At 44.2% G+C, this 27,975-nt stretch overlaps 1 protein-coding gene across 1 annotated transcript; it reads right to left on the bottom strand.

Annotated features, from left to right (window-relative positions):
* Positions 1-455: 455 nt before the first annotated feature.
* On the bottom strand, positions 456-27,752 carry ANKRD13C (ankyrin repeat domain 13C). Its single transcript, XM_074905983.1, has 13 exons — positions 27,213-27,752; positions 21,072-21,113; positions 17,193-17,297; positions 16,152-16,237; positions 14,596-14,641; positions 12,927-12,993; positions 11,290-11,434; positions 10,440-10,571; positions 9,344-9,505; positions 8,502-8,581; positions 6,670-6,768; positions 5,922-6,022; positions 456-4,790 (listed from the first exon to the last, which is right to left on the bottom strand). Exons 1-13 carry the CDS (start codon positions 27,562-27,564, stop codon positions 4,660-4,662), a joined length of 1,548 nt encoding a protein of 515 aa, XP_074762084.1. The 5' UTR covers positions 27,565-27,752; the 3' UTR covers positions 456-4,659.
* Positions 27,753-27,975: the final 223 nt, after the last annotated feature.

Here is a 27,975-nt window from a genome sequence, read left to right as displayed (position 1 = left end):
ACTTAGAAAAGGTGCTATTACTTTTTGGCAGTTTTATGCTGTGATAATCTGTATCATCAGTAAGTTACTTTAGAGATTTCTATTTGTTAGAAGTGTAATAGTTTTCTATTTATCTGTAAGTGAAAAATATATTACCAGTAATTCTCAAGGAAGAAGAAACACAAAAATATTACAAAATACTAATTTCTCCTGCCCATGGAGCTGTTCCTAACCTGAGCCCCAGGTCAACAGCGGAAAGTCCACGTCCTTCCCCCACAGCTGTTCCACAGTCCAACAGCTCCTGTCGATGAGGAAAAGGCAGGATTTTATTTAAAAACTGACCCACAAAGTGCCCCTGCACAACGCAGCAGTGTGAGCTTGTCCCTTCAGATCACCCTCGATGGTGTAGATACATCCTGACAAGTGCTGTGACTGAACAGGTAAAACCACAATTTTCACATGTTGAACAGTTTCAGAATCAAACAGCGTATTTTGGTCTTTATTCTAACAAATGATACAACCAAAAATTACTATTAGTGAAGGTAAGTTAAAAACATGGACCAGACAACTAGTAAAATGCAAAAAAAGTGACGTTGTTTCCATGATAATTACAAATTGTAAGGAAAGTAAATGTGAAACTGCAGCATTACAGGAAATTTGTTAATACGGATTAAATAATGCAGTTATCCTTGCATGAATTACAAATCAAGAACAGACATTTTAAAAAAACAGACAGTTGCTTTGAATATCAACTTAACAAGGTGGGTTTCCAGCACAAATATATCCCAAGTTTTTTTGTAACAAATCAATACATAAATCAAGAATTGCAGTAAAGTGAGTACAGTGACTGGAACAGCAGCTCCTTGAGAGGAAAAAGAAAACTCATTCCCTTTGCCACAAATTAAAGCAAGATTTTGGAAGACCAGTAAAACAGTTTGGTTAAGAAACAACCCCAGGAATTCATTTGCAACAATTTCTCATTTCAGTTTACTAAAATGAATGGCTGTCTTAATATTTATTTGTAAAAAAAGAAAAAAAAAAAACCTAAAACAACCACCCTCACAGCCATCAGAAAGAAAGAAAAAAACCAAGAAGTGGTGAGGTCCGGCAGAGGCAGAGCCCCATCTCCTCCTCGCCAGGCGCCCGCGCTCAGCTCTGCCCCCCCCGGCACGGCCCCTGACCCCCCTCTGCCAAGGGTGCTCCGAGTCCCCCAGACAGGCCCAGGGAGCGCTGGGCTGGGACCCCCTGCACAACCCTGCGGGGGGCGGGTGTTCCCCCTGCAGGGCGCCAGATCTGCCCTCAACGCCCACGGAAAAAAATAAGGGGGAGGAGAAAAAAAAAAAAAAAATCAAAAATTAAGTTCTGCTAGATCAAACCCGCTAGAAAAATTAAATTCCCCAAAGCTGTGGGACTGGGAGGTGGAGCGGGGGTGGTCCCCCAGCACAGCTGCGGGTCCCTCGGCGCTGGGAACACTTGGGCCACCCCAGCGCCGGGCGAACGGCCCCGCAAGGAAACCAAGTCTGAGGGGTGAAACATTTATACGGGTGTGAACAGTCAGCATAGAACCGCCCCGAGGTCAGGCCGCCCTCCCTGCGCCTGCAGAGCGCTGCAGTTGTGCCGGGACGTGAGTCCCGAAGTTAGGCTCAGCCTAACGTCCCTCCTGCCGATGGATCCCTGCAGCGTATCCATCGGGAAGCTGCGTCCCTACACTTCAAAGTTCCCAAACTCGGCACTAGGAATGTTTTAGACAGAAAACACATCACCGAAAAGTCAGAAGGGACCAAGAAACGCTTCACCGAGTTGTACTCTGTGAGGCTGTCGCAGGAATCTGGAAACAGTCACTGAACCGGACAGGCCAACCTGGCTGGAGCCGGATGGTTCGGCTCCACCGTGAGCAGGAGCGAAGCGGGGGGCTGTTCACCGTGACAACGTCAAAGGGCCACAGGCAACCCAGGCTGTGCCCGCGCCTCTCTGCCCACACGCCAACCGAGAGCAAGCCTCGATACGGCAACCCGTTATAAAAAGTTTCTGCAAATATCTTAAAACGTACCAAAGTTAGTAGGTGTGTCATCATGAAGGTTAAAAAAAAAAAAAAAAAAAAAAAGCACAAAGTCTGAGCCAGAGTCCATGGAAATCACAGAAAACGTTTCCACAAACTGCAGTGGGTTTGGAGTCAGACACCTCATTTGCCACCAGAACACGACAGGGGCTGTTCCACAGGCAGACGGACGCACAGAACCCTCCGTTTTCACGTGAGGCCACACAAAAAGCTTTGTTCTCTTTTAAAAAGTCTAGAATCCAGCCCACTGCAGTCGCCTAAACCACACAGCGCCCGCTACGCGCGCTCCTTCCCGCGCCAGCAAGCTCTGCGAGGGCCCGCGGCACAACCAGAAAAGCAGAGTTACGCAGGACACGCGGTTCTGGCCCTGTAACACGGAACAAGGGTTCCCGACGTGCACCTCACGAAGGTTTGCCGCAGCTGCCACACGCCGCGGCACTCCCGGTCAGCACCCGCGCTCGCTTCCGCTCCCCACCCGGCACGAGACCCGATCCGGCGGCGCCGCACAAAACCTCCCACCCTGCCACGGGCTTCTGTAGAAGGGGGCGACGGGAGAAATCTGGATTTGGCCCCACGGACGCTTCACCCTGACCTGCAGCACGGAGAGAACTCGGTCTCTAGGGCCGCTGGGGGGATCTCGGCTGGTTCTAAGAGGAGCGTGAGGAGGGGACTGACCCACACCAGAGATGTAAAACGCTTCGGGAATTCGTGACGACTTGGAAGGACCAGTTCTATCATTCCTACCCACTGTTCAACATCTGCGACTGATACAGTACTTCAAAAGCGATCACAACTCTACACTTCCCTTTGCCCTTTCCCCCCGCCGACGGGTTTATTTCCGATTGGATTCTGAGTTCACAACTCCAGCGTATCGATCGCGGTCTGCAAAGCGAACGTTACTCACCCGGCCGCTGGCGGGTTCGGGTCAGAGAGGATCAACCTCCCCGCCGCCCTCTCCGCTCCGCTGTACTTTGCCGACGGGCCGGGCTCTGCTGTCGGAGCGGGTACCCAGCAACTCCAGAGCAGCCTCGCGGGGTTCTGCACCGACGGCCTCCCCAGGTCCTGAAGGAACGTCTGTGCCAGAGGTGCACGTCCACGTCCTGCCTGTGCCTGACCCCTCAGCTTTATTGCCTTGGGACGAGCCATCTCCACTTACCACCTGCACCGTTAGTTAGGTTGGTTACCTTTACTAAGCATTGATGGTACTCTTTATTATAAAGTTTGAGACTTAACTCTATTGATTTCCAGAAAAAGTTTTAACTACAGTGCACAAAGAATATAATTTTGAAAATATTTACATTTTTGTACAATTACACCACAGCACTTTAATCTAAATTTCTTAATACAAACAAATAGCACCATTAGCCTTTTGCACAAATTCTTTCTAACCAACCAAAAAGCTGGATTATTATTGTCAAATGAGGAGACTGAAACTACTTGGAATGAGAATAAACTCAAGAAGCCAGAGTACTGAAATGCCTACCTACCCAGAACAGCAAGAGGAAGGAAGTTAATCTGGAAACATCCCAAGCATTTGCAAAGAAAATCTTCCCACGTGAGCCCTATTCAATGTGCACTACAATTAAACTAACTTCAAGAGAAACTTTTTCTTATGTGAAGATTTAACACTTGAGCTTGTTGTTCCTGTGACTCTTTCCGCGCAGCCCGTGTTTCTGCGGGGTCGCGGAAGGCAAACACCAGATAACCCAGCTGACGCTCACCCCGTGTGGAGCAAGTCTCCCAAGTGGGTGTGAAAAAAAAAAAAAAAAAAGAATTAAAAAAGTGACCGTTTCTAGCTAATGAGCCTCCGAGCACGGTAACGAACACAGCGGCCCGGGGGCAGGGGGACTTCCGAGGCAGCAGGATGGAGAGAAGTGCCGAGGCAGCGAGAGGAAGATGCAGGAAGAGCTCGGTGAGGAAGTTACGGGTTCAGGGAGGCAGAGAGCACCACGACGGGCTGCACTACGGTGCTAGAGGAGGTACCTTATTCCCTGCAGAGCAAATGCTATTTCTGACGTGTAGTGCAGCATGAAAATGCAACTGTTTAATGGTTACCATTTGGTTCATTCCTCTACAGAAAATGCATTCCTTCTAATATACGTTCAACTAACATTCAAATTACTGAACTATACATAATGATACATAGTTTACAATTCATGAAAACAAAGCTTGAAAGAATATAATATGGTCAGCTTAAGTATGGTGGGATGTTTTATAGGGCTAATATCCAGCCAAGACATTTCAACTTTTATGCTAATGGTCCAAGAGTGCTTTTTGTATCACCAAGAAATGTAAAAAATTTAAAAACGAATGACAGTCCTCACAGCTGTTAAGTATTCTCTGGGTCACGGCGGTGTCAGACTACCACGCTTGCAGTACTGGATGTATAAAAGTGTGAACGACACATCAGGAGACTTGCTGTAAATCAGGAACTAGATTAGATGCCCATTACAGTATCAGTACATCAGCCATTTGATGCATGATCCCTTTTCTTCTGGATTATTAAGTTTATCCCTTCCTTTACGACCCACTTTTCTATCTCTATCTGTGGGCTATTTGCATCCATTTGCTCTCACTGTGGTACGCTGGTATTGTTATTCACCCTTCACCTTCCAGGTTAGTTAGAGATCAGGGAAACGGCTGGGGTCCTCCTTGTAGTCATCAGGAATAGTGAAGATGGACTCATCAAATTCATCGTAACGGAACTCCTGAAAAGTCACAGTGGCTGTGATGGTGGGAAATACAGGAATATCTAGATAGGAGGCAAAACAGCACAATGAAGAGGAGAGAAATCCAGGCTTACCAGGAATTACCAACTCTTACTTAGACCTGGAACTTCGGACCCGCTGAAGACGTAGAATCTTGTTCAGTATCCTACACAGCGGGGATTCAAAGCTCTTAAAAAAGGAGGTGGTTTAGAGAAAGTTATTTCAGAATATACTCGGATACCTGAGTGCAGAAGCACCACCCGACTCAACACACCATTCAGGAAACTGTTAATGTTGTTAACTGAATGGTTTTCCTTCCCCGATGCTGACTGACGACGTGGAAACCAAGGTGCTGTGGACAGGGGGATCAGTCTGGTACAACGGGGGATGCTGGCTGAAGGTGATACGAGGGAAAACCACCTCGTCACACGCGGGCTTCAGCTGAGCAAATCCACGTGGAAAGATGAAGGTTTTTAACGTTTGCTTTACAATACAACAACCCTTTGCCAATTTGAATTGAGGTTGAACGCTTAAAGAGGAAAACTGTCTTGCCCGTGAACTATCTTAATGAGCTCAACAAAAATTCAGTGCTCAATAAACAGAGGAAATACGATGGGAGGTACAGTACAGTCTGTTCAGAACTGTCGAGCCTAAACAGCTTAAAACCAGTACACAAGAAATCCTGTAGCACTTACAAAAGGGGCTATTACTTTTTGGCCGTTTATCCTCTGATAAACTATATCATGAATAAATTGCTTTATAAATTTCCATCTGTTAGAAGTATAATAGTTTTCTATTTACCTGTAAGTGAAAAATATATTACCAGTAACCCCTGAGGAATGAGAAATACGAAAATGCTACAAAATACTGAGATCATCTCTTAACACAAGGATAATCCAGCACATCTACCTCACTCTTACAGCAAGACCCCAGCATTAGGAAAACGTAAATTACAGAGCTCTCTTCCTGACTAGGGCTACACTCACCTCTCAGCTCCCCATTTCCTACCTGGTGTTACTCCACTAACTTAACTATGTTCTCTTGAAATCCACAGCAACACATTCTCATGCAAGAGTTCTTTTCCAAAACCCAACAGAACTTCTCAATGTATTCCATGACCAAGTACACGCATTTTTGATAATATAAAGCCACGAGAGTTGTTGTAGTCTTCTTACCTAATTTGACAGGAAAGCCTGGTGGAAGCTTCATCTGAACAAATTCTCTAAGTTTGTTAAAGTGCTTGAAGGGTGCGATTACTTCTAAAACATTCAACAATCTGAAAAGGAAAACGGATTCGGTACAAACTCTCGTTTCACAAGCTTTCCCTCTAGAAAAGATAAAAATGACCCGAAGAGCAAGGTGATAAAAGAGGAGTTGAAAAACTGCATCGTGCTTATAGATCTCTCTCCTTAGAGCTCCAGTATCAGCCCCCCACAGCCAGTTTTGTGATCCACGCTGTATCACCACAGGCCCACAAATTAACATCCAGACACTCATTTCTTGTCCTCCCTCCTTTCACTTTCAGCACGTCGTACCACACCCTCTTCTCCACGGACACAAGGAACCTGGCAGGGGTTTGTATTGGTTTAGGGGACAAAACTTTGTGCTGAAACTTGTTCTGGGCAAGAACGTTTCAGAATTCTGTAGAATCAGGCACACCAGTATGGTGACAGGTTAACGATCAACCTGCTCAAACCTCCGGCCTTATCGAGGAAGATAAACACTTGGCCCCGCCTGAACAGGCACACCAGCACACGGGTCTCCGATTTTAACAGTTTACTTCTTTAACAGCATGACTTCAGCCACAGGTTTTATACTGCCAAATTCCCCGTTCTGAAGAGATGAAGAATTCTGCAAGTTCATAAACACATTAAAGCATTTCCTGCACATAAATAACATCCACGGCCAGTAATTTTGACTTACGATTCAATTCCTAAGGGAAATTCCTGGCTCATAGCTATCGTGGCTTTAAAGGTTTTCTTGCTTTCTTTGCAGACCAGCTCTCTACCCAGATGAGGAGCTCTGTAAGGGGGAGGAGAGAAAGACAGGCAGTTTTTCTCTCAGTGAAACCTTGCTTTTAAAGGAAGGAAGAAAAACGTCTTTAAGGAAGGAAAAAAGGAATGTTTGAAAACATCAGTAAAGAATCCCTACAATAAAGCAAACGCTTTAAAAGTAAAAGCTGTACATAGGAAATGTGAGTCAGTAACCATCTTAATTTAGATTACTGTGAAGTTCTGCTAAATCGGGACACAAGATAAAAACAGGGAAACGACTTAAGAAAAAAAATCTTCAAGTAATTCCTCATAAACATTAATAAAGGCTACAGAAAGACCACTACCCAGAAATACATGCACAGCTGGTTCCAGATGTTAACTAAAACAGCCTATATGTGAGCAAAGTATCAAGTTGAACTAGAAAAAGGTTAATTTGCTTTCAGTCTAAAATACGAAACAGTCTCAGAGAAAGTGGAAAAGTGACTCTACTCCCACTGGAAGGCAACACTGGGAAACACAGGACAGAAAATTTGGTTATAGGAGAGGAACAGACAGGTGATGAGTAAGGTAACGAATCTTTTCCTCTTTTGCTTTGTATTAGCTAGAAACCTAGCCTTTCCATTAAAGTCCCTTCAGTTAATCAGATTAACAAAGCAAACCCTTGTATGCATACACATTGCTGTCCCAACAGCTGTTCAAGCATAACCTATTTATTCTGCTCGAATATTCATTCCATCTCAAATACATTAAACTAGTTAAAAACAAACCAACGCACCCAAAACCACCCCAGCAGAGCCCCACATGCCTTTTTAGGAAGCCTGGACTGTAATGTCACCATATTCCCCCGTAACAGTGGGCTCCAGGCCAGTCTAAGATCTTTGGAGAAAGGACTTTTATGTGACACACTCGGTACATTTTATGGTCCTTCTACATCCAACAGCTAGACAGCATGCAGTCCAAGAAAACAAACCCATCTTCTACAAATGAAACTACTGTAAATTAATCATAGCTGTTTGCTACCTAGTTACACACCTAGAGGAGTATCCTGCAAAGAGCTGGCCAGTGCCAGGAGATCTGCGTGCCCTTGTATTCCTCATGTCTGCACTGCTGTACACTGCCGCTGTACCAGAGTCTTATTAAATCATAAACTTTTATTTTAAACACGGTGAATTGGATTATTTATTACTATCATAAGATAAATGAATTAGAGCAATGAATCAGTCATAATGTTTATCACCAGCTGATGCAACAGCAGTTTCCATGCACAGGTATCAGCTTCAGACACTTCAAAAGGCTGTGTAGGGATAGGACGAGGGGTGATGGGTTTAAACTGACAGAGGGGAGATTTAGATGAGATCTGGGGCAGAAATTCTCCCCTGTGAGGGGGGTGAGGCCCTGGCCCAGGCTGCCCAGAGAAGCTGTGGCTGCCCCCTCCCTGGCAGGGTTCAAGGCCAGGTTGGACGGGGCTTTGGGCAACCTGGGCTGGTGGGAGGTGGCCCTGCCCAGGGCAGGGGGTGGCACTGGATGATCTTTAACATCCGTCTCAACCCAAACTATCCCATGATTCAGTGATTCCCAGCCAGCCCACTGAGGAACGTTAAACATCCGAGACATCAAACCCAACGTTCCTCTGTCCCCAGAAAACTATAAACAGAAAACACCCACAGACTAGAGAGCACAACAACCCCTCCCACCCCAACCCCAACCCAATAATCTAAAGGCCTCTATGGAAGTTAATGTCAATAAAGCAAAAATACTCACTTTCCATTTTCAGCAGATATATACTCTTCCCACGTAATGGTGTTGGGTGATGGCGGGGTAAGTGACTGCCGTCTGACGGGCTGTTCAGAAAACCATGGAAAAACATGGCTTAACTCTTTCATCTTCCCCCATATCCTCTCAGAATTTTGCCCTTCAAAGACACAACTGGACTACAAAGAACAGCAGCACAGTCTATCTGTCTGCAGCTGATGCTTCACTGGGCTTTGCCATCTCCTGCCCTGGCTCTCAGAGGCTCCATTTAAGGCATCTGGCCTCAAACTGTATTTTACATAAAATTGGCTATTTCAGTACATCAGCTAATCAGTTAATTCAAGTGTCTGAATGACAAGCAACAAAGCACAAGCTAACACAGAAATAAATTAATCACTTTTAAAGGGCTGTACGCGTGTTCCCAGACGACGACTGGCTCATTCTGAATAGCTCTTGATTTCATGGTGCTAATAACAGGCTTAGTGCCATTTTAATGAAGCTAAAGGAAAACACGATTGAAAAGAAAACCAGAAAGACATTCTCAACAATAAACATTTGGTCTAAAAGAAGTTCAAGTGGTCTGCCACAGCCAACCCCTTCATGTTTTACTAAGAGACAAATTAAGAATGAAATATCCAATATAATCACAGAAATTCCTCAATGTGTGCACTAATGAGGATAATTCATTAACGTATCACTGTGATTATACTTGCAGGTCGTATTTATTATTTTAAAATTAAGACAATCAAAACAGAATAAAAACATCTATAGATTTTGCTAAACAACTCTGGTGTGAAAGATTATTCTCCTATGCAGAAGTTCACATACTGTGAAGAATTACTGAAGTATACCTCAAAATTTTGTTCCATTAAGTTGCCACCTTTACTCAGGCTCTCCATGATAGCTTTATTTCGAAGAATATCCTCCTCACTCAGATGTTCTCTTCTTTTCCTTGATTCTAATACAAGTCCATTAACCAAGTAGAAATCTGCCAGAAAGTTTCCTACTCTTTCCTGCATGAAAGGAATTGCACATTAACGATTCACAGAAGATAAAATAATAACATTTAAATGCTTGCATATCCAAATAATTGTACTTCAGTGAAATAACTTCAGGATTGAAATGTGATTTACACAACCAAGCACACAGCTGTCGGTGGACAGTCCCAGGAAGGTATGTCCAGCACAAACACAAGAACTCTGTCAGGAACAGGTATTTCCTATCAACGGAAACTTTAAGATAGAAAAGCTTGTTTAAGAATTTAAGAGTGGCCAAGGGAAATCTGATTGAAATTCCCTTCAACGGCAAGCTGTGCTAAAGGATAACCTGCATGTGTAGAACGTGGATTTGGTACTCAAAAGGCAGGAAGGTCTGAAACAGGAGCTCAGACGAAAACTTGCGATGAATGGCACTACCCGAACAGATCCAGATGAAAACCAACCCCTTCGGAGCTAGTCACAACATCACAATTTCTTGCTCAAAGAAGTTACAACAGTGGCCATTTCAATGTTTTCACAGCTAAGAATCAGAGTGATTCTTAGTCAGACTCCAACACGGAAAGGGGCACCCGATGGAAACTCCCACCTCCCCGTGCTTCTGACACGGAAGCACACAGAATCCTCGCTGCAGGCTCAGGAATTAATCTGCAGAGACCACCTACTCCTACAATAAATTCATTTTCAGTACAATCTCTGCTTCCCCCTGCCCAGCAACTACAGTTTGTGACCTTTCCTCCAGGCCACTTTTTTTTTTCTGACAAAGGCAGTCCATCATATAGATTCTATGTGGTCAAACTCGTGACAGTTAGGGGGGTGGGGAGACATTTTTCCTCCACCCTGAACATCTTACTCTTTTACTCCTTGTTTCTTCCCAACCACATCCTCATAAGGCTGTCTGAACTACTCTGTCTCTAGTAATGCAGCCTGTCAAATTTTCCTTCCCACTCACTGTTTTGTCTTCTCGAAAAAGCCACCCGGTCTGGGCACGCGTGAAGGTAATCGATTTGGTTGATAACGTTGCGGAGTAAATATCACTGCTCATCAAAATGTCAACCTCCTCTTCTGTTTCCATCTCGGATTCCTAGAACAAAAATTCCCAAATATTACACAGAACTTAATAATAATGATTACTAGTTCTAAAAAAAACCCCAACCAAACAAAAAAACACCGACAACTTTGGAAGCTTTCCCAGAACTAACATCTCCTGAATTTTCAAACTTTTATAGCAGCTCTGACCAGATGGTTACCAAATAGTTTAATCTTCAATATTAACGCAAAAGTCACACCCTTTCCACAGGCAAAGATCCATATGCTGAAGTGACTGGTGGATAAAGCTCTGATTAAAAACTTGCCTCAACACAAAGGGTCCAAGGAGTCACACCCTTGCACTGTTAACTAAACTGGCCACGGACTAACCAGCTGCAAAGCAGTGGCACACAAGGTTGGCAACCCACGTGAAGACACCTAAGTTAAGCCCACCGGAAAGACTAAAAGTAGCACACGTCAGAAATTAAAACATATTTGCCTATTCAGAATGATAAAAGACTTGTCCAAAAGATTCACATTCTTGCTTTTTCCTCACTTAGAAGTCTGCATTCAAAAGCACTGGTTTTTATAACAAAATTTTATGCCACCTATGCAGCTTCAGTTGTAACAGCTGAACAAAAAATTCTTTGGTTTGCATTTGTGGCGCTTGTTTGGGTCTTCCCGAGAGGCACGTTCTGTTTAATAAGGTCAGACTTCTGATGTGAAGTAAAAGCTCCTGGTATTTCACACCCTGTATTCACACAGTCCTTTACCTCATGATGTATTCGCTGGTAAACTTTTTGTTCATTGTCTAAAACTACAAAAGATTCAGAGGGTGCGGCATCACCATTAAAAATGAAGCTTAAATCCCCTCGTTGGCACTTCATGTCGGTAAAGTCTATGAGAGTGGTGTCCAGCCTGGGAAAATACAGCGATACTTTAGAAGAAGTTACCCACAAACACTCAAATACACTAGTAAGTTCAATTTGCAAGCAGAAGCTTTTTTTTTCCCCGCCCCCCAATCACAACCAAACACACTACGGCCTAAGTTTTCATAGAATATTTCATAAGTAAAGCCTGGATGCAGAAATTTTAAAAATCCCGTTATTAACAATTAATACGTTTCACATCGTAACACCTCTACCATTATAAATGCATTCCAAACTATTCTGATGCTAACTTCATAGGAAAAGGTAAAGTTTTCTGAAGAAAACTTTATTTCAAAACTGCCAGCATGAGGAGGTGACAGAATTTATACAGTTGGTATGTGCTACACATCGAAAATACGACTACTCCGGGGGGTCAGCATCCTGTTCTACAAGAAGCAGCCACCAATTTGAGTAAGAATATTAGGACGTGACCCAAATTTTGACGAGGACTATGAAAGAGACTGATTTTTTTTTTTTTTTACTTATTTTAGTTACTATTTCTATTTTTTTCCCTCACCACCACAAAAAGAAATGCTTCTGCTGACCTGAATAACTAGAAGAGGGAGCCAAGGACAGAGATCTCTCTAGCAATTCATACTCATTAGTGCTACAATATTTCCTTCTTTAACAAGGATGGTTAAAGAACCTGAATTTAGTGACCACTTCAGCTCTAAGGGGTGACTGCTTAATGCTCATCATATATTGGCCTGATTTCAGGAAAGAATCTGTAGCTATTTCTACTCAGCATTGTAACTCCCGGTCTCGTACAAGCAGAGCACACAGAAATGAGAAGGAAAAAAAAATGATCTCAGGCTCAAATCTGACCTAAAACTCCAGTTCACATGCCTATGCTAACAGCTTTAATAGAACAAAATCTTCGACAGGTTAAATCTTCCGAATCATATTGTTGACTTTTTGTTTGTTTTAAACTTTGGAACCTAAAGACAAAGACAGAAAAGATGTTTGAATCCAAATCCCCAAACTAAACCAGTTAAAGAGCCGAGCTTGGAAAGACTCCTGGAAGCACTCTATTGAGTTTGTGAGTCTGCCCCGTTAAGCATTTTAAAAAAAGAGAAACTATACCACTTTTTTTTTTACGACACAGACTGGAGCAGCAGCATTTCTCCACAAAAATACCAAAAGTTTATTTATTTGAAATTGTGTTAAAGATACCGAATTCCTATTTTTCAAATTAATCACTGCCATGTCTGGTAGATAAAGCCTTACACAGCTTAATTGCTTTGGCTTTTTAAGTGACTAAGGAACTGAAGGCAAATTCAGATCAAGAGAGAAAAAAAAAAAAAAAAAAAGTCTGAAGTTCAGACCACTTCTTGCCCCTGAACCTGTGTGCAAACACAAAGATGTTTCACAAACGTTTGCAGACTCCCCAGCGATTTCTTTCAGACCACGCTGGAACCCAGCATGTTCACACATGTGCAGATTTTCATGACTTGGATACACACTGTAAAATCAGTACTTACCTGATATTTATCCCTTGTTTGTGTATTTTACATGCATCAGAAGGCAGAATTCGGGAAAGTAAAGGCACTAAAGGTAGGGAGAGAGAATGCAATTAGGACACTGAGGTTCCTCTGCAAAGTATTTCTAGTAGAACTACACATCAGTCTGAATCTTGATGTATTTTAATACAAATACAGCACACCTATTTTCCATCATAATCTCAATAAAAATACAACTGACTAATACCAGGGTTATTTCTGTTCAATAACTGCAAAATCAATTTGTAATTGTACAGACTACTTTCAGCATCAGGACATAATCTGAAGTGTCCTCAGCCACAGCTATAGCATTTATAAATTTTAGTAACTCTTCTTCTAGCTGTCTGAAATTTTAATTCTACACTTTGATATTTTACTTATATATTGTACCAACTGAAAGCCTAGCTACAATTGAAGCAGAACATCCACAAGCATTTAAAAAAAAAAAAAAAAAAATCCAACACACTAAGCTTAAAACATCAGGCAAACATTAAACCACTGGTGGAGCTGGGAGTCAGTATAGTCTTACGAGATGGATACGTGAGACTGCAGCTGCTCTTATTCTAAAAGGGACCATTTACTTTGTAGCAATAAAACTAATTCGACACAATGGCATTTCAACACTTTTTTTCAAAGTGAACTACAAAGAAATAAGACCACCTGTAAAATGTAATTAGCCCAGAGGGCCAGTAATTGGGAGAGGCACTGCCCAGAGCATCTCTTTCCCTTCAAGAAAGGGAATGCATAGAGGAAACTAAATAATGTAAACAGAGGGACAGTGAGATGCTGGGAGAAGACCCCTAGAAGTTGGCTTTACCTCTGGCATCACTTCTGTGGGATGCCTGACTGCCACCATCACGCTCTGCAAGCCAGGCTGCAGCCTCATCACCAAGCAATGTCTTATCTTACTCCACGCCTGGCTCTACTCTCTTTTTTATGCTGACTCTTCCACGGAAGAGTCCACTCACTAAATGTGCAGCACACAGGAGGGCACCTAGACAAATGAGGTGTTTGTTCCGTATCTGTTCAACGTTTGACAGCAGCATGGGTGCTCATTCCTCCTCTGGATACTGGAAGAGGCCTACAGAGCAGCAAATACCACGCCTCCAGGAAAGAATATCAAGTTACTAATTTAAATTTCACCCCGTAACAGAAGGTATCGCTTCCAATATCCTGACATTATTCAGACATGTTGATCACTGTTCAGAAATTTTTGCTAATTTATTTAGATCTTTCTTCTGCAGATAAGAGGAGATGGAAACTGAGAAAACACTAGATGTTATACAGTCACATAAAAGAAACATTAAGGTGACACTCGGGCTTGAAGAACCTACCCTGTAGTTGCACTTAACCAACAGTCACCATTCAGAGTACAGGCTGAAATTCAGGAAATTAAATGCCCCAAGTCCAGTTACTCAACTAAATTGTTCAAACCACCACTCTACAGTGACACCAAGTCCACCAGAACGAGATATTTTAATATTTCACTCTTCTAATAAACAATTTCTTAAAGTAAACAACAGCTTGTTCCCGCCCAACACTGTCTCACTGGATTACAGAATATAATCCAGACCCAAAAATAAGCAAAAATAACTCAGAAAAAAAGACTGATTATATTATCTCCCTATGAAAGGAATATGCAGTTGCTTACCCCAACTTTGAAAATCCCAGTGAAGCTCTAGATAGAAGTCACCTAGCTGAGATGAAAAGAATATATTAACAAACCTTTTAGTCTAAATGACAACTGTACAACTTCCTGGAAGACAGCAGTTGTGTTCTGCCAAACAAAGCTTTTTCCTCTAATGTAAGTTCAGTATAAATGCAAACACTCAAACATTTCTGAAATTTTAACTAGAGTAGAATCAATAATGATAAACTACATAACTCATTTGAGCTATTCATTTTAGATTATTTTTAAAAAATAATAATTTACACAGTTATTAAGATGTGGATTGTAAAAGATTTATTGTAAATATGTGTTTAAAAAAAGGCCTGTGGAGCTCTTTGCTTGCTTTGTTTGGTCACATCCAATCCCATAAAATTCTATGTTCTGACTTAAATTAACGAGTCGAGTTTCAGCTAGGAGTATCCACATGCACAGATTTCAATTTGCCTTCTGGAAATATGCTTAAGTCATCACATAAAAATTAATCTACCTCCACAAACACAGGCTGGCCAACTCCTTTGAACTGTATGCAAAGCAAAAGCAAAGTATGGGGTGACTTGACTAAAATTAGCAAACGTTGGTATCACACTGAGGTAGCCACATACTTCCACTCCATGCAGGAAGAAAAATAGACAACTCTAGGCCAGGTCTTGCACCAGCATGAATAAGGAACAGCAGAGCTGGTTTAGTAAGGCTCTGTCTGCTTTCTGTTTGCTCTCACACAAAACCAGAAAGCTTTTCACTTCTAGACAGACAGCAGTTGTTTTTTTTTTTTCTTGGATCAACGGAAAACACAGGAACACTGGCAGAGAGTATTCACAGGGTGTATCGCTGACGCAGTTCAGCTCAGCTTTTCAGATGTATGGTTTAAGACAAATAGTTGGTTTTCTGCAAGCTTATTCATATTTTACCGCTTGACTAGGCAGGAGAAGTTCACCCCACCTAAAGGGAAATAAACACCTCCGTTTTATAAGCACAGTTTTAGCACACTAGCAGCAGTTTGAAGCAGAGGAAACTGAGCTTTTCTTCTTGGTTTCCCTAAACTGAGGAATGTTTCTCTGTGCTCGAGAAGAATTGGCTGCTGCATGTAGATGGAGAATTAAACCAAAAAATCTCTTTGGTTACTAAGCAAGAAAAGAAAGTGTCATTCATGACTAAACAAAACCAGTAGATTGTTCACCAAAACAGAAGATTTAAGAAAGCCTAAAAAAAAAAAATCTAATGAAATAAATGCACATTAAAAATACGTTCTTTAACTTTTAGATTACAAAGAAGATTAGCAGGTCTGCCTCACATAAACCTTTTTATGTGAATTTCTACAAGTTGTGAAGGAAGTATTATCTTAAAAGTACACATAATTCTCTGACCCCTTAAGATGGACACTCTAAGCCAGGACTGCTACTAAGAGCCAAAGAGATTTGTAAAAAAAAACAAAAAAAACCACCACTTTTTTACAGTTTGCCAGAGCATCCAGACGAAGAACATAAGCCACTGCTCTCCATCGCATTGTGTTTTTGTCAACACAACTGCCCTGCACGTACCTCTTTCAGGGCTTTTAATAATCGAGGTCGCTTTTCTTCAACACTTTCCCTGGACTGCTGTTTAAGCTTCCTCAGGAGTGCTGTAACTAAACAGAAATTAACTATGAGGTAAATCTATTCCACCTCTTCCTTAACTAACAGGTTAGCGATGTTATTTGGCATCTTAAAGAAAAAAACAATGCAAATGTAACATCTCATGAGACTTTGGAGAAATTCACTTCAGGTTATAGTAATTATACATAGCCTACTCTGATCACAACAGGAAGAAAAGCCTCAATAATTGTTTATGATATAAAGCATACAATTATGTCAAGAGGTCTTTTACACATGTGCCAGTAAACATGTGGGTACACATGTCTATTATTGAACAGGAGCCTACAGACTGGCATAACATCTACTCCCACAAGAAAACTCTTTAGTAGTGAGGAGCTGACATGCAGTATGTGGTTAGTATATTACAAACTAGTGCATTAATTATATTAATAATATGTTTATACATATATAGTGAGTTTGCTGCAATGGGACACGATAATACCAAATACTATTAACATCCAGTAGTGAGCAGCACTAGAATAATTTTCCCTTTACTGCTTCATATCTGAAGTGAATAAATATTTGCCTACTGGCCTGTTGAGATGCAACATAAAAGCAACATCCCACTGCCAACCAGTACATCCAGTCTCCATACAGCCACACGGAGCAGTTCCAATTAGACGATCCCACATGGCCAAAACCCATTCTGAGCTTGTAACTCCAATTTTAAATACAGAATGCTAGTTTAGAGCTTTTACAGTCACTTTAAACAAAATCTTAATTCTACTTAGGATCATGTATCCTAATGCAATTTCTTTCTTATCAAGGAAAGGGGTACGTGTGAGCTTGCTCTGTCACATTAGATATAAAAAAGTTCAGTTGATTAAGACAAACTCTTCAGAGAACTAAAACTGGAGTATTATAAAACGCCCCTAGCTTGAAATCCTTTGTTTTCCTGTTCTGAATGAGGCCACAGTTTCTCATTAATTGGGAAGGAGAAGTTCTTACTCATTTGTCTGTCTCCATAGCTGATGGCTTCTGCAAGAGGGCTCCATCCCTGAGCATTTTTCACCTTTACTGGAGCATTGTGGGCTAAAAGCAAGTGGGCACATTCTGTAACAGAATAGTAGTAATTATTCACAGTAAGTATCAAGGATGTAGCAATATCATTCATAATAGAGCAAACAATAATAAAGCAAAAGTAGTAATTTTCAATATATTAAACAGTTTATCAAAATACGTATCTGGATTCTGACTCAAACCTTAAACAAACAAAGCATTTATGTAAGTATTTACAGCACTTCCCTGTTAATCATTAGCACCGAAAACATAACTGGTTATCAACCACCAATTACATAACCACTGAAGGAACATCCCTTCTGCTTTAGGTTTTTCTTTTTATAAAGCCGTATTTCGGTGTGTGCACACACACACGACTATAGGGCAATTATCTTTAAAACATGACATCAGCTCTCTCCACCTCACGCACAAAGCCACGTCCCAAGACGCACTCCCTGGCCTTCCTCACGTGGAAGCTGTGCACCATCCTCCCCCTCCGTGCTGCAAACCCCCTTCGCCCAAAGGCCAGCAGCGACCTGGTCTGCTGGAAAGGAGACGCACAGCGCCGGGGGCTCTGGCACAGCGCGTGCACGGGAGGCAGGGGGGAGCCACGGCACCAACGCACCCCCACGTGCGGCACCACCGCGCCTAACACGGCACCCAAAGCAGGGGAAGGAGCACGCTCTGACCTAGGAAAGCCTCAGAACATGTGCCAAACCGGCTGTACAGGTAACAGGGACGAACACCGCGGACACCCGGCGCGCTGGTAACAGAGACACAACCCACGGACCCCTGCTCCCTCAGGAACGTTGCTACAGGCTCCATTTTCCATCAGCAGCATCAGTAAGAGTGTGCATCAGCGCCCACACTGTGCTGATGAAGCAACAGTAACATCTCAAAGCCACGCGAGTTCCCAGCAGAGTCACAGCTCAACCTGCTTCTCTTGTCTACAGGTAAAAGGTGACGGTGGAATGATGAACAGTCCTTAAAATTAAGGGGAGAAGAAAGCTTTCAGTGTTTCCATGTTTTCAATAAGCCGTGCTCGTTTGAAACGGTTCTTCAGTTTCTAACTACAGAAAGTTTCCTCACCACATCTCATCAAAATCAACCTGTCCCATCTGCAAATGAGGGAGCAGCTCCAAGCTGGGGCTGCGGGCTGAAGAGATGTCTCATCACCACCAGGACGGGCAGGCGTGACGGACAGAGCAACTTCCTGGGTTATTCTCCTACTCTAGGTGTTACAGGAAACCCTACGAGTCGTTCCAGATGCAGCAATCCTGAGTCACTGGCAAGCACAGTGTTTGGAAAGGAAGAGATACTTCACTGGTGAATATACTATCTTCTGTGGCAAATAAACAAAAGCCCTGACTGCTTTGTCAGCAAACACAGAGAGGTATTTTTATGGTTGCTTAAATACAGCACCTAACAATAACAACACTGTACAGCGAGCAGGCAAATACATTTGTGTTCACCAGCCAGATTACAAACTGTCAGTTAAACAAACAGGACGTAAATTCACCCTGCACTTCAGAAAAGGCCGGCTCTAACGCTGCTCTAACAGCTGAGCAGCCTGTACACATCACCCCAGACTGACACGGAACTGACCTTCGACAGCAACGAGACAAACAAGGCAGGAAAGGACCCGGGGTTCTCACCAGATCAACGACTACGCAGGATTCAAAGTCGAAACAGTAAAAGCAGGTATTGTGGGGATGTGTCATGCACACAGAGCCCTGCTCCAGGCAAGGCAGCCAAAGGCTCACCACGAGCACCCTGGAGGATTTACACACAGGGTGACCGACTAGAAGGCAAGAGGTGAACTGCAAACTGAAATCTAAAACGTGCAGGCAATGAGAACAGGAGTAGAGGGCAGAGATGCATCTCCTCACTCTACTATACACAAGGATAACTCCTGTTCAAGGAACCTGTCAGCACCGAACAGACTGCTTTTATCTTGGAGATGAAACAGCCACATTTTAAGAGAGACTTAGAATAAATATTCAACCATATTGAATTAAAGTTAGTAAACTATCAGTTTTATCTGAAGGAGCATCTTCGATCAAAATTGTTTGTATTTATTGATGTGGTATGATACTGTTGTTGCTATATGGAAAACGTCCCTTCATGTCAGCTAACTGCTTTTTCACCAAAACCACACAATCCCTTCTACACCCAACAGTGCAAAACTTGTAAATATTTAACTGATGACTGTGACAAACGAAAGCTTGAAACCAACACCACAATAAGGCACAACAGAAGTCATACACAGAGCTGATCATCGTTGCTTCAAAACAGAGTAAGCAGTTACAAAAGTAAAATCTACCTCAAAGAAAAATGCCTTACTTAAGGCTGATAAATTAAAGAAAGGCTTCTGCCTGGTCCCTTCTGTCATTCCAAGCCCCTAGTCTAGGATCCTCACTGGGAAACAGACATTCTGATAAAGCACCAGCTTTCACAAGTTGAAAAAACCTTCTATCTGTGACTTCTAGCAGGCAAGCACTTGTATAACGTATTTGCCTCACTGCTGTCTCAAAAAGTTTTTGCATGTCTTCTTTCTCTTTTCTTCTTTTTTTGTTAAATTTAGAAAGTATCACAGGCTAGACCAATACTGGCACATTCCAGCAAGCTCTACTGCTGCTTCTGCATAAACCACCTCTCTTCCCTCTTCCTTCAAAATTACTTCCCACTCTAACTCTCAATTATCTTAGATCACTTCACAGGTTTCACCAAAGCGTCCGAAGAGAACTAATGGCATTTCCTGCATTCCCCTCTCCAAACTGGCCAGTTGTTTCAGCTCCCAACACTCTCCCACAGAGCAGAACCACGTACCGGGCACGGGACTCACGCGGGTGAATGAAACCCCACGGTCCTCTTTCGGTAGGGAAAAAGAATTTTACTGTCACAGAGACTGAACAGTCATAATCCAGGTTTCTTCCCGGTCTTGAAACATGTCTACCTCTATACTTTCTATTTGAGGTAGGAATTTAAATCCTGAGCCCCCATCACTCAAAGGCTGCACAGTCCTGTGCCCTGCCTAGGGCAGCCTCAACATGTGAAGAAACGGCGAGGCAGGAGTTCGAATCAAGCGAGGGAAGGAGCATGAAAAAGCAGGTGAGCCATTACATTTCCACATTCCATACACAGAATGACATTCCAGAGTCATTCTATTCTAGAGGATGTTACCCTGATTCACTTCACTGGGAAAAAGCTAACCGGGGCTGTTCAACACCTCTAGCGAGCAGATCAGCGACACGCAGGGCGACACCAACAACCAGAGTGCTGACAGAGAAAGGGGATCATCACACAAACAGAAATTAATAACCTTTCTGTACCGTGAATGAATTGCACGTTACGGCAGAGATCTGCCTGGATCAAGGCCCCTGCCTGCACGTACTCAGTATATCCCTCCTCTCCAGCTGCCAGGACCCCAAAGGAGAAGCCGGTGTCCCCATGCTCCGAGGTGCTTCTCAATCTTCTCTGACATTCCCGGTTTCCTGCTTCCTTCTAACCGTGCAAAAAGCGAGGAGCTGGGTCCACCCTCTGTTCTTGTTCCAGGCCCACGAAGAGCCCCACTGCTCAACTCCTTCCCACCCTACCCCATTTGCTCCCCAGCTTCCCGACTTTGGCCTAAAGAACAGCTCTCATTTCATCTCCAACTCGTCTCCTCTAAATCTGCACGGCGTCTCCTTTTCAGAAAACCTCAACTCTGAACTAGTTTGAAACACATGATCATGTTCAGGAAAAATCGAAAAAATCTTTTTTTTTTCCTCTTGCCCCTAAGTCTTCAGGCTAATTTAAGAGCTAACAAAATTGATGGGTTTTACCTACCTTTATGTCCCAACATCACAGCAAGATGTAAAGGAGTGTTTCCTAAAATAAATAATAGAAACAAAAAGATATTAGATTCAAGGTAACAGAATCCACTGCAAGTCCTTCAGGCATCTGCTCATCCAACCCAAACGCTACGTGTTAAGGAACTTGAGTTACGTGACCTAACCAGGGAACACACCAGAGCTGTTACATTTATTTTCACAAGTATAATCCAAATGTTTGCTTAGAAAAATGTATCTGAAACATTTCATGGGCCAAGAGAGCTTTTTTTTTTTTAAATGACATCTTGGAACCTACTCCAGCCAAAGAGGTCCAACTGCATCCTCAAGAAAGAGAGAACCCAAACCTCTGTGCTTACCATGGTCTGAAAAGTCTGATATTTTACAAAGAATGATGTATCTAGGTTAAAAGCTGCTCAAAGATATGATACTGATTAAAATTTTAAGAGCCTATTACCAAAGATTTAGTATAAATTTTTTACTAATACAGTATTGGACAGATTGTGAAGTAACAGTAACACCACTACAAAAAAGCCTGTTGGATATTTTAATGCCTTGTTTCCAAAGAAAGCTTCCAAGGTTATTAGCAGATATTACAAACATGACCCTATTTTCCTGGCTCTGCATATGACCCATTTTGTACTTGTGTTCTTAAATATGCACTGTAAGGTACAGAGAGTTGTTTTTCTGGATTAATGCTGCCACCAGAATTCTGATGCATTCATTTATGTAGCTTAAGGAGGCAAAATTCTTCCATTTAATTGTATTACTCTGCTTATATGTTTAAGCACTTTCTTAGCGGAGTTAACAGAAAAAATGATGGAAAACCAATTTCTCTTGCGACTCTAACAAATGCACATGATTTCAGGGTTATTATTTTACAGTATTACATGAGCAATAAGTACTCGCTAGACGCAAAGGATGATGTACTGTACGTCTGAAAGATGCAATCCAAAACACCGAGAGGCTGCTGTGGAAAGTCAGTGCCAGCACACTGCAGTATCATGAAATCTCCCATCAAGATAGGCGAGCAGGCAGAGTTTCTAAGTGGTTTTGAACGAGCTATTATTCAACATACAGTACAAATTATTCTTGCGGGTCACTAGCAACATCAGACAGCAACATCCTAGTTCATTATGCACACTCTAAGCTAACCTCAAATTTTCTATTAATAGATTTTGTAACATCTGTGAGCCAAAACATAATTTAGAGTACTGGATGCAGCCATTCTTTGTTAAGTGACTGAAATAACAACGTTACCGAGGAACAAACTCGAGAACGAGCCAAACCATGTACTCAGAAAATTCAAATTAGGCAAGCCAATGGTAAACATTTTCCTCACCTTATCAAGCACTGAAACAAGATAGATATATATATATATGTATGTATCTATAAAAATAGCTTTACATTGAGTTTTCTCTTATATTAATAAACCTTAAAATTTAAAAAAGCACCCCACCTTCCAAATGGTGAATAAACCAGAGCCAGACAGCTCCAGTAGCTATGACAGCTCAGCATAACGGCAAGAAACAACAAAAGGAGAGCTAGCCAGGCCCCTGACAGCCCTCCCGAGAACTCTTGTCGGATTTCGTTCCGCAGATAAGCAGAAAGCCCAGTTGTGTGATAACACATATCATTTCAAAACTCTTCTGGACGAGGTTCTGAGCAACCTCATCTAACTCCAGTGTTACCTGTGCTCTGAGCAGGATGTTGGACTAGATCACCTCTTCCAGCATGGATTTTTCCTTGACTCAACAATCATCTGCCCACCGAGAAGTATGCAATTCAAAAATTAGGTAGGAAACTTGGATACAGCAGACTGGGGGGGGGGGGAGAAGAGCAGCACTCAGAAAAGAGGACCATGCAGAATAACTAATAAAGTGCAGAAACTAGAATCTATCAATTCCAGAAGGGGAAAAAAAAAAAAAGCAAGCTATTTACGAGGAAGCTGAAAAGAGGTGCCAACCTGCTTCCTGGTCTTTAGCCAGTAAGTGCCTGGCAAGGAGAAGTCTACGGTTTAACAAACATCTGTGAAAGAAAGAAGTTAGCTGCTGTGCCAAAGGGAGAGGAGCCACACGAACAGGTAAGCCATGAAAGCACCTTTAGGAAAGGGGGCAAAGAAGGAGAGGCAACATAAATGCGTAGAAAAGGGACATTATGAAACTTGGGAAAAAAGACTGTAGCTCCTCCCGTTCTGGGGTACCTGGCCAGCCAGGCCTTTTTGTCCCTGCCTGCAATAAACTCCTCTCCAGACACCCCCGAGCAGCCACGCTCAGTGAGCGGGGACGCAGGGCAAAGCCTGCGGACAGAGCGGCCTAACTACGCGCACGCAGTGACCTCACGGGACGTTTTTATTCCATCGAAATTCCACTCTTGATTTACAAGAGTACCTCTCTGACCTCCTCCCCGAAGGGAAACAGTCTCAGCAAGAGTTGAGATGCAAGGCGAGCTTTGGCGCACCCCAAAGTCAAACCCAGAACGGCATTTTGTACAGTTCCATCACTAAATATCCATCTTAAGATCTGAGAAACCTAGGGAGGTCTTGATGCTCTTTGGGCTGAACAAAATGAGTTTTATCAGTAGCAAATTTAACTCCGACTTATCAAAATAAGCCACCCAGACTGTGTAAGGTTCTACATCACAAAATGAAGCCGCGACGGTGAGGAACCACTCAGCTCATAGAACGTCTCCATGCAATCCTCAGCCTTCTCCCAGCAGAAAGGCTTCTCTTTGGTTTAGTCTTAAGCAGAGGTAAGCTTCTCGCCCAGGAAAACAGAGGGGAGACAAATGCCTCGGAAAAGATGAGACCAGTGCTGCTGCGGTCTCCCACCCGGCAACAACTGCCAACCACCCCGAGTGAGCAGCGGCACGTGGCAGGGTGTGGAGCGGGCAGCAGCCAGAGCTCTTCCACCTTTCCTGTCATCTCAGAAACCCGCTGGCTGGTGGCACAGGTTAAATTCTACTCCTCCGGGGGGGGCACAGGACCTGAAAATGTAAACCGGATCCCAGCAGCTGCTCAAGCAGAGCCACGCTGTCACGCTCTTACTAGCACGTGGATGACAAAAGTCCCGGGCGGATAAATTAATCAGTGTCAGTATTTAGAGGACTCAAAGGGAACCACTCCACTGGAATTCTACTGCACTGCAACCTCAAGTTCCACCGATCCTGAAACACAAATCACATCAAGTTGCTTCATCAGGGCAAGAACAGCTGCGGCTCCTCTAGAACATTTACTACCCAGAGCGTACAGAGTAACGCTAGGTAAAATTAGTCTGATGGAAAAAAACCGATGAGCTTTAACAGTAATCAATTTTTCCTAGCCAGTGCACAGCACAACTAAGCGTTTCTGCCCGGACAGGCAGGAGAGGGCAGTTTCACTTCGTTCAGTGGCACAGATGGTTGGAACAGCTCGAGGTTTTCAAGGAACCACAGCACAAGCCACAACAATAAGTGTTAGATGTCGTGAAAACAAGCAGCTTTACAGGAGACAGCGGCTGGAAAGAGGGAGAAGGGTGCAAATACACAACTATTTTGTTTACCTACGTAAGAGAGCTGTAATAAAAAGGGCACTGTAAATAATTAAGTGGCTGACGTGTACTTTTGATGACTTCTATGCAATTTAATGATAACGTGTTAGATATGATCATTTCTACACACTGACTAGAACATGAACGGGCACATACCTGAACGGTGGCAATCAAATTCATTCTCTTTTGGCTTGATTCACCATGTAAACAAATCCCTTGTTTCCTTTCCATCTAAAGAAAGCTTCATCAATATCTACAGCCTTGGGAAAGGAACATACACACTTCCCGAGTCGCACAGCCTACAGGGTCTTACTTCAAGAAAGCAGTGATACAACAGTGCCCAAACTCCTGCATGCCCTGGATGCGCACACGCAAACAAAACCAGTTTGCACAAAACTGCGCAGAAAATACACCGCTCGGCCGCACGCACGTGTGCGGCTTTGAACCTCTGGTCGGGCGCCTGGCACACCTGCGAGGAAGCTGAGTGTGTTTTCCAAGAAGAATTCGTGAAGGTGATTTCTCTATTCCAGAATACAACATGTTTTTACTCTGAATATATGTTTAAGCTCTTAAATGCCTATTATAGTAAAAAGTAATCCAGTAGGTATACACAGAAGCTTCCCCCAGGAAACGCATCGGTTTTTTGGAATAACGATACCGGCCCTCGATGGGTCGTGGGTTTTTAGGTTAATTTTGAGAGCGAGGCAGCCTGCACTCAATTCACTGACACAGCCAGTGTTTGTTTTATCAGAACACCAAGAGTTTAACATTCTACGGGACTCCGCTTTGCTGCACTTAACCTGAAAGTAAAAAGGGGACTGAATTATAAACAATAACGATTACTAGAAGTTCTTTCTCCCCTCTGTCACTTCCACATCATTTACTAGGATTTGCCTGGCTTATTTCTGAGCATAATTGTAAGCTGTAGTTCTCTACCCCAAATAACTCACAATTCAAATATGTAAACAAGTGACAGATGGATACAGGCAGAAAGAAAACAACAACAAGGAAATAGTAGTCAGGCCTTTGGTATGTCAGGACAGCAAAGGTTTTGTTGTTGGGGTTTGTTTTGAAAACTTAATAGCAAAGGAACAATTAAAGTAAAAACTTGGAGGAAGATGGTAAGACACAAATCCCCAAACCTTTCCTACTGCAAACAGCACTAAAAAAGCAGAAAGACGCTTATTTGAATTTTTTAATAGATATATATACACGTGCATGAATATGTATTTTTAAAAGGATGGTATCAATGTCTGTGACACACATTGAAGATGTCAGCGCAGCAAAGACGGATCAAGAAGTGCCTTCAAAGTAAAGATATTAAGCCTCTGATGATGAGTTACTGGAGGAGGTGTAGGGGAGAAGTCAGCAGAAGGGATATACTGAGACAAATTTTTGCGAGTATGTTGCTTTCATTCTACCCATATTGGCTGCAACGTTTGGAATGAGGATGACGAGATAAATATATCTGTAGCTATCTTTATAACGTACTTAGAAAAACGTTATGACAGTTGTAAGAAATACTCCTCCCTGTCTTGAGAAAACTGAGCTGTGTATTACTCCGCATACATTAGTTCGTGTTTCAGAGTGCCTGACGTTATCGTGGACACAGCTTTTAATTTCCAATTACATTATTCCTCCCATCGTACCGATCCCAAAGATTGCTCTACCTTAATGTTCTCTCTTATTTTACATAACGCAATTAAGTAAGACAAAGGGAACATTTATCTCTTAATCAGAAAAAGAGCGTAAGTGCACCCTTTGATCACAACTTCTCCAGACACCACGCAGGGTGTCAGTCAGCATTCTCCAGCAGAAACGTATCACGTTACTCTTGAAACAGGTAGGAAACGTGGAGATGAAAACTAGCCATGAAATTTAAGCTGACTCGACAGGCTGATTTCTTTTTTAACAACGTAAAAGATTCCTCAAATTTTAAATGTCCATGCCATTTTCAAATGTCCTAGCAAGATCTTAAATATTTATGCATCACAGAGTAGCACGGGGATCACATCTCTACCTCTGCTACTGCCACTTCTACGTCCCAAGCAAGCTTGCAGAGGAGCAGAAAACAAGAGTTTGGCTCTTTCAAATCCCAGAACTAAAGCATTTAAAAAAAATAATTTTAAAAAGTTTTGCTCGTTGTTGGCTTGTGGTTTTTTTAGCCTGAGGAAAAGTCACAGGCAGTTCCACCCGCAGCCAAAGGAACCCTGGGGAGCGCGCTCTGAGAGCGAACAGGTGACACTTCAGGCATTTTTTTTTTTTTGAAAACGAAGCAGGTTTTCGGACATGAAGCAACACCCGGTAAGAGGAAGCTCTCCCAGCATCACGCTGTTACAAAAGCCGGCGCCGTGCTCGCTCACGTCGCGAAAACCCCAAGAATTTCCCGAAGCCTGCGGCCGCGCTACCTCGCGGACCCCGGCGCCGCCTCCAGCCCCGCCAAGCGCCCCGGCCGCGGCGGGGAGCCCCCGGCGGCGCCTCGGCGAAGGGGACGGGCTCTGCGGCCGGGCCCGAGCCAGAGGCGAGGCCGCGGCCCCCGCGGGAGCTCCCGGCGCCGCCCGCCCGCCCGCCGCGCCCCGGGCCCGGCCCGCTGCCCCCCGCTCCCCGCTCACCGTGACTGTCCTTCTGGCCGATGCCCTGGGTGCGGATGAGGGCCGAGAGCCGCCTCACGTCCCCCTTGAAGACGCACTCGTGGACGGGGAAGTGCGCCGGGCACTTGTCGGGCTCCGCGGGCGGGCCCGTCCCGCCGGCCGCCGGCCCCCCCTTCAGCGGCAGCCGGTGGTGGTGGTTGCTGAAGATGCGGTGGCCGCCGGCCCGCCCGCCCTTGCCGCTGCTCCCGCGCCCCCCGGTGAAGATGCCTCCGGGCGCGGCGGCCGCCTCCTCCTCGCCGGGCGCCAGCAGGTCCCCGTCCTCCTTGCTGGGCTTGTGGTCCCTGCGCAGCGAGCGCAGCTTCTCCCCGGTCATCGCCAGCGGCGGCCCCGCGCCCGGCGGGGCCCCGCCGGGAAAGCTGCCCGCAGCCGGGGGAGAGGAGGGGGTGCCGCTGCCTTCAGAGCCGCGGCGGCGAGTCCCGTCCCGCCGGCATCCCCCGCCGGAAGCACCCGGAGCCCGCCGCGCCGAGGAGGAGCCGCCCGCCCCGCTCAACGGCCCGGCGCCGCCGCCATCTTGGCCGGCCGCTCTCGCGAGAGGGCGGGACCCCCCGAGCCCCGCGAGACCCGGCGGCGGCGCCGTGGCGGCCCCCGGGCGGGCGGGAGCCCCGCGGGCAGCCCCTGGCGGCCGCGGCCGAGCCAGCGCTCGGGGCGCCGCGGGCGGCTGCGCCGGCGCCGTCGTCGGGGCTCGGCGGTAGGGCTCGGGGATCTGCCCACGCCGAGGCGGTAT

The sequence above is a fragment of the Athene noctua genome, chromosome 5 (genome assembly GCF_965140245.1).
Source record: "Athene noctua chromosome 5, bAthNoc1.hap1.1, whole genome shotgun sequence".
Lineage (NCBI taxonomy): Eukaryota > Metazoa > Chordata > Aves > Strigiformes > Strigidae > Athene > Athene noctua.
Note: the sequence above shows the minus strand (reverse complement) of the source record. Positions and strands in the feature narration are given on the sequence as shown.

Bases quoted from the DNA above. Each gene is read 5' to 3' on its own strand.
- ANKRD13C (XM_074905983.1), bottom strand. From the start codon at position 27,564: ATGACCGGGGAGAAGCTGCGCTCGCTGCGCAGGGACCACAAGCCCAGC. The intron at 21,114-27,212 runs GTGAGCGGGGAG...TATTTATTTTAG, and splicing joins CGGCCAGAAGGACAGTCACG to GAAACACTCCTTTACATCTT. The intron at 6,023-6,669 runs GTAAGTCAAAAT...TTTCCTTTTCAG, and splicing joins TTTCCCTTAGGAATTGAATC to ATTGTTGAATGTTTTAGAAG.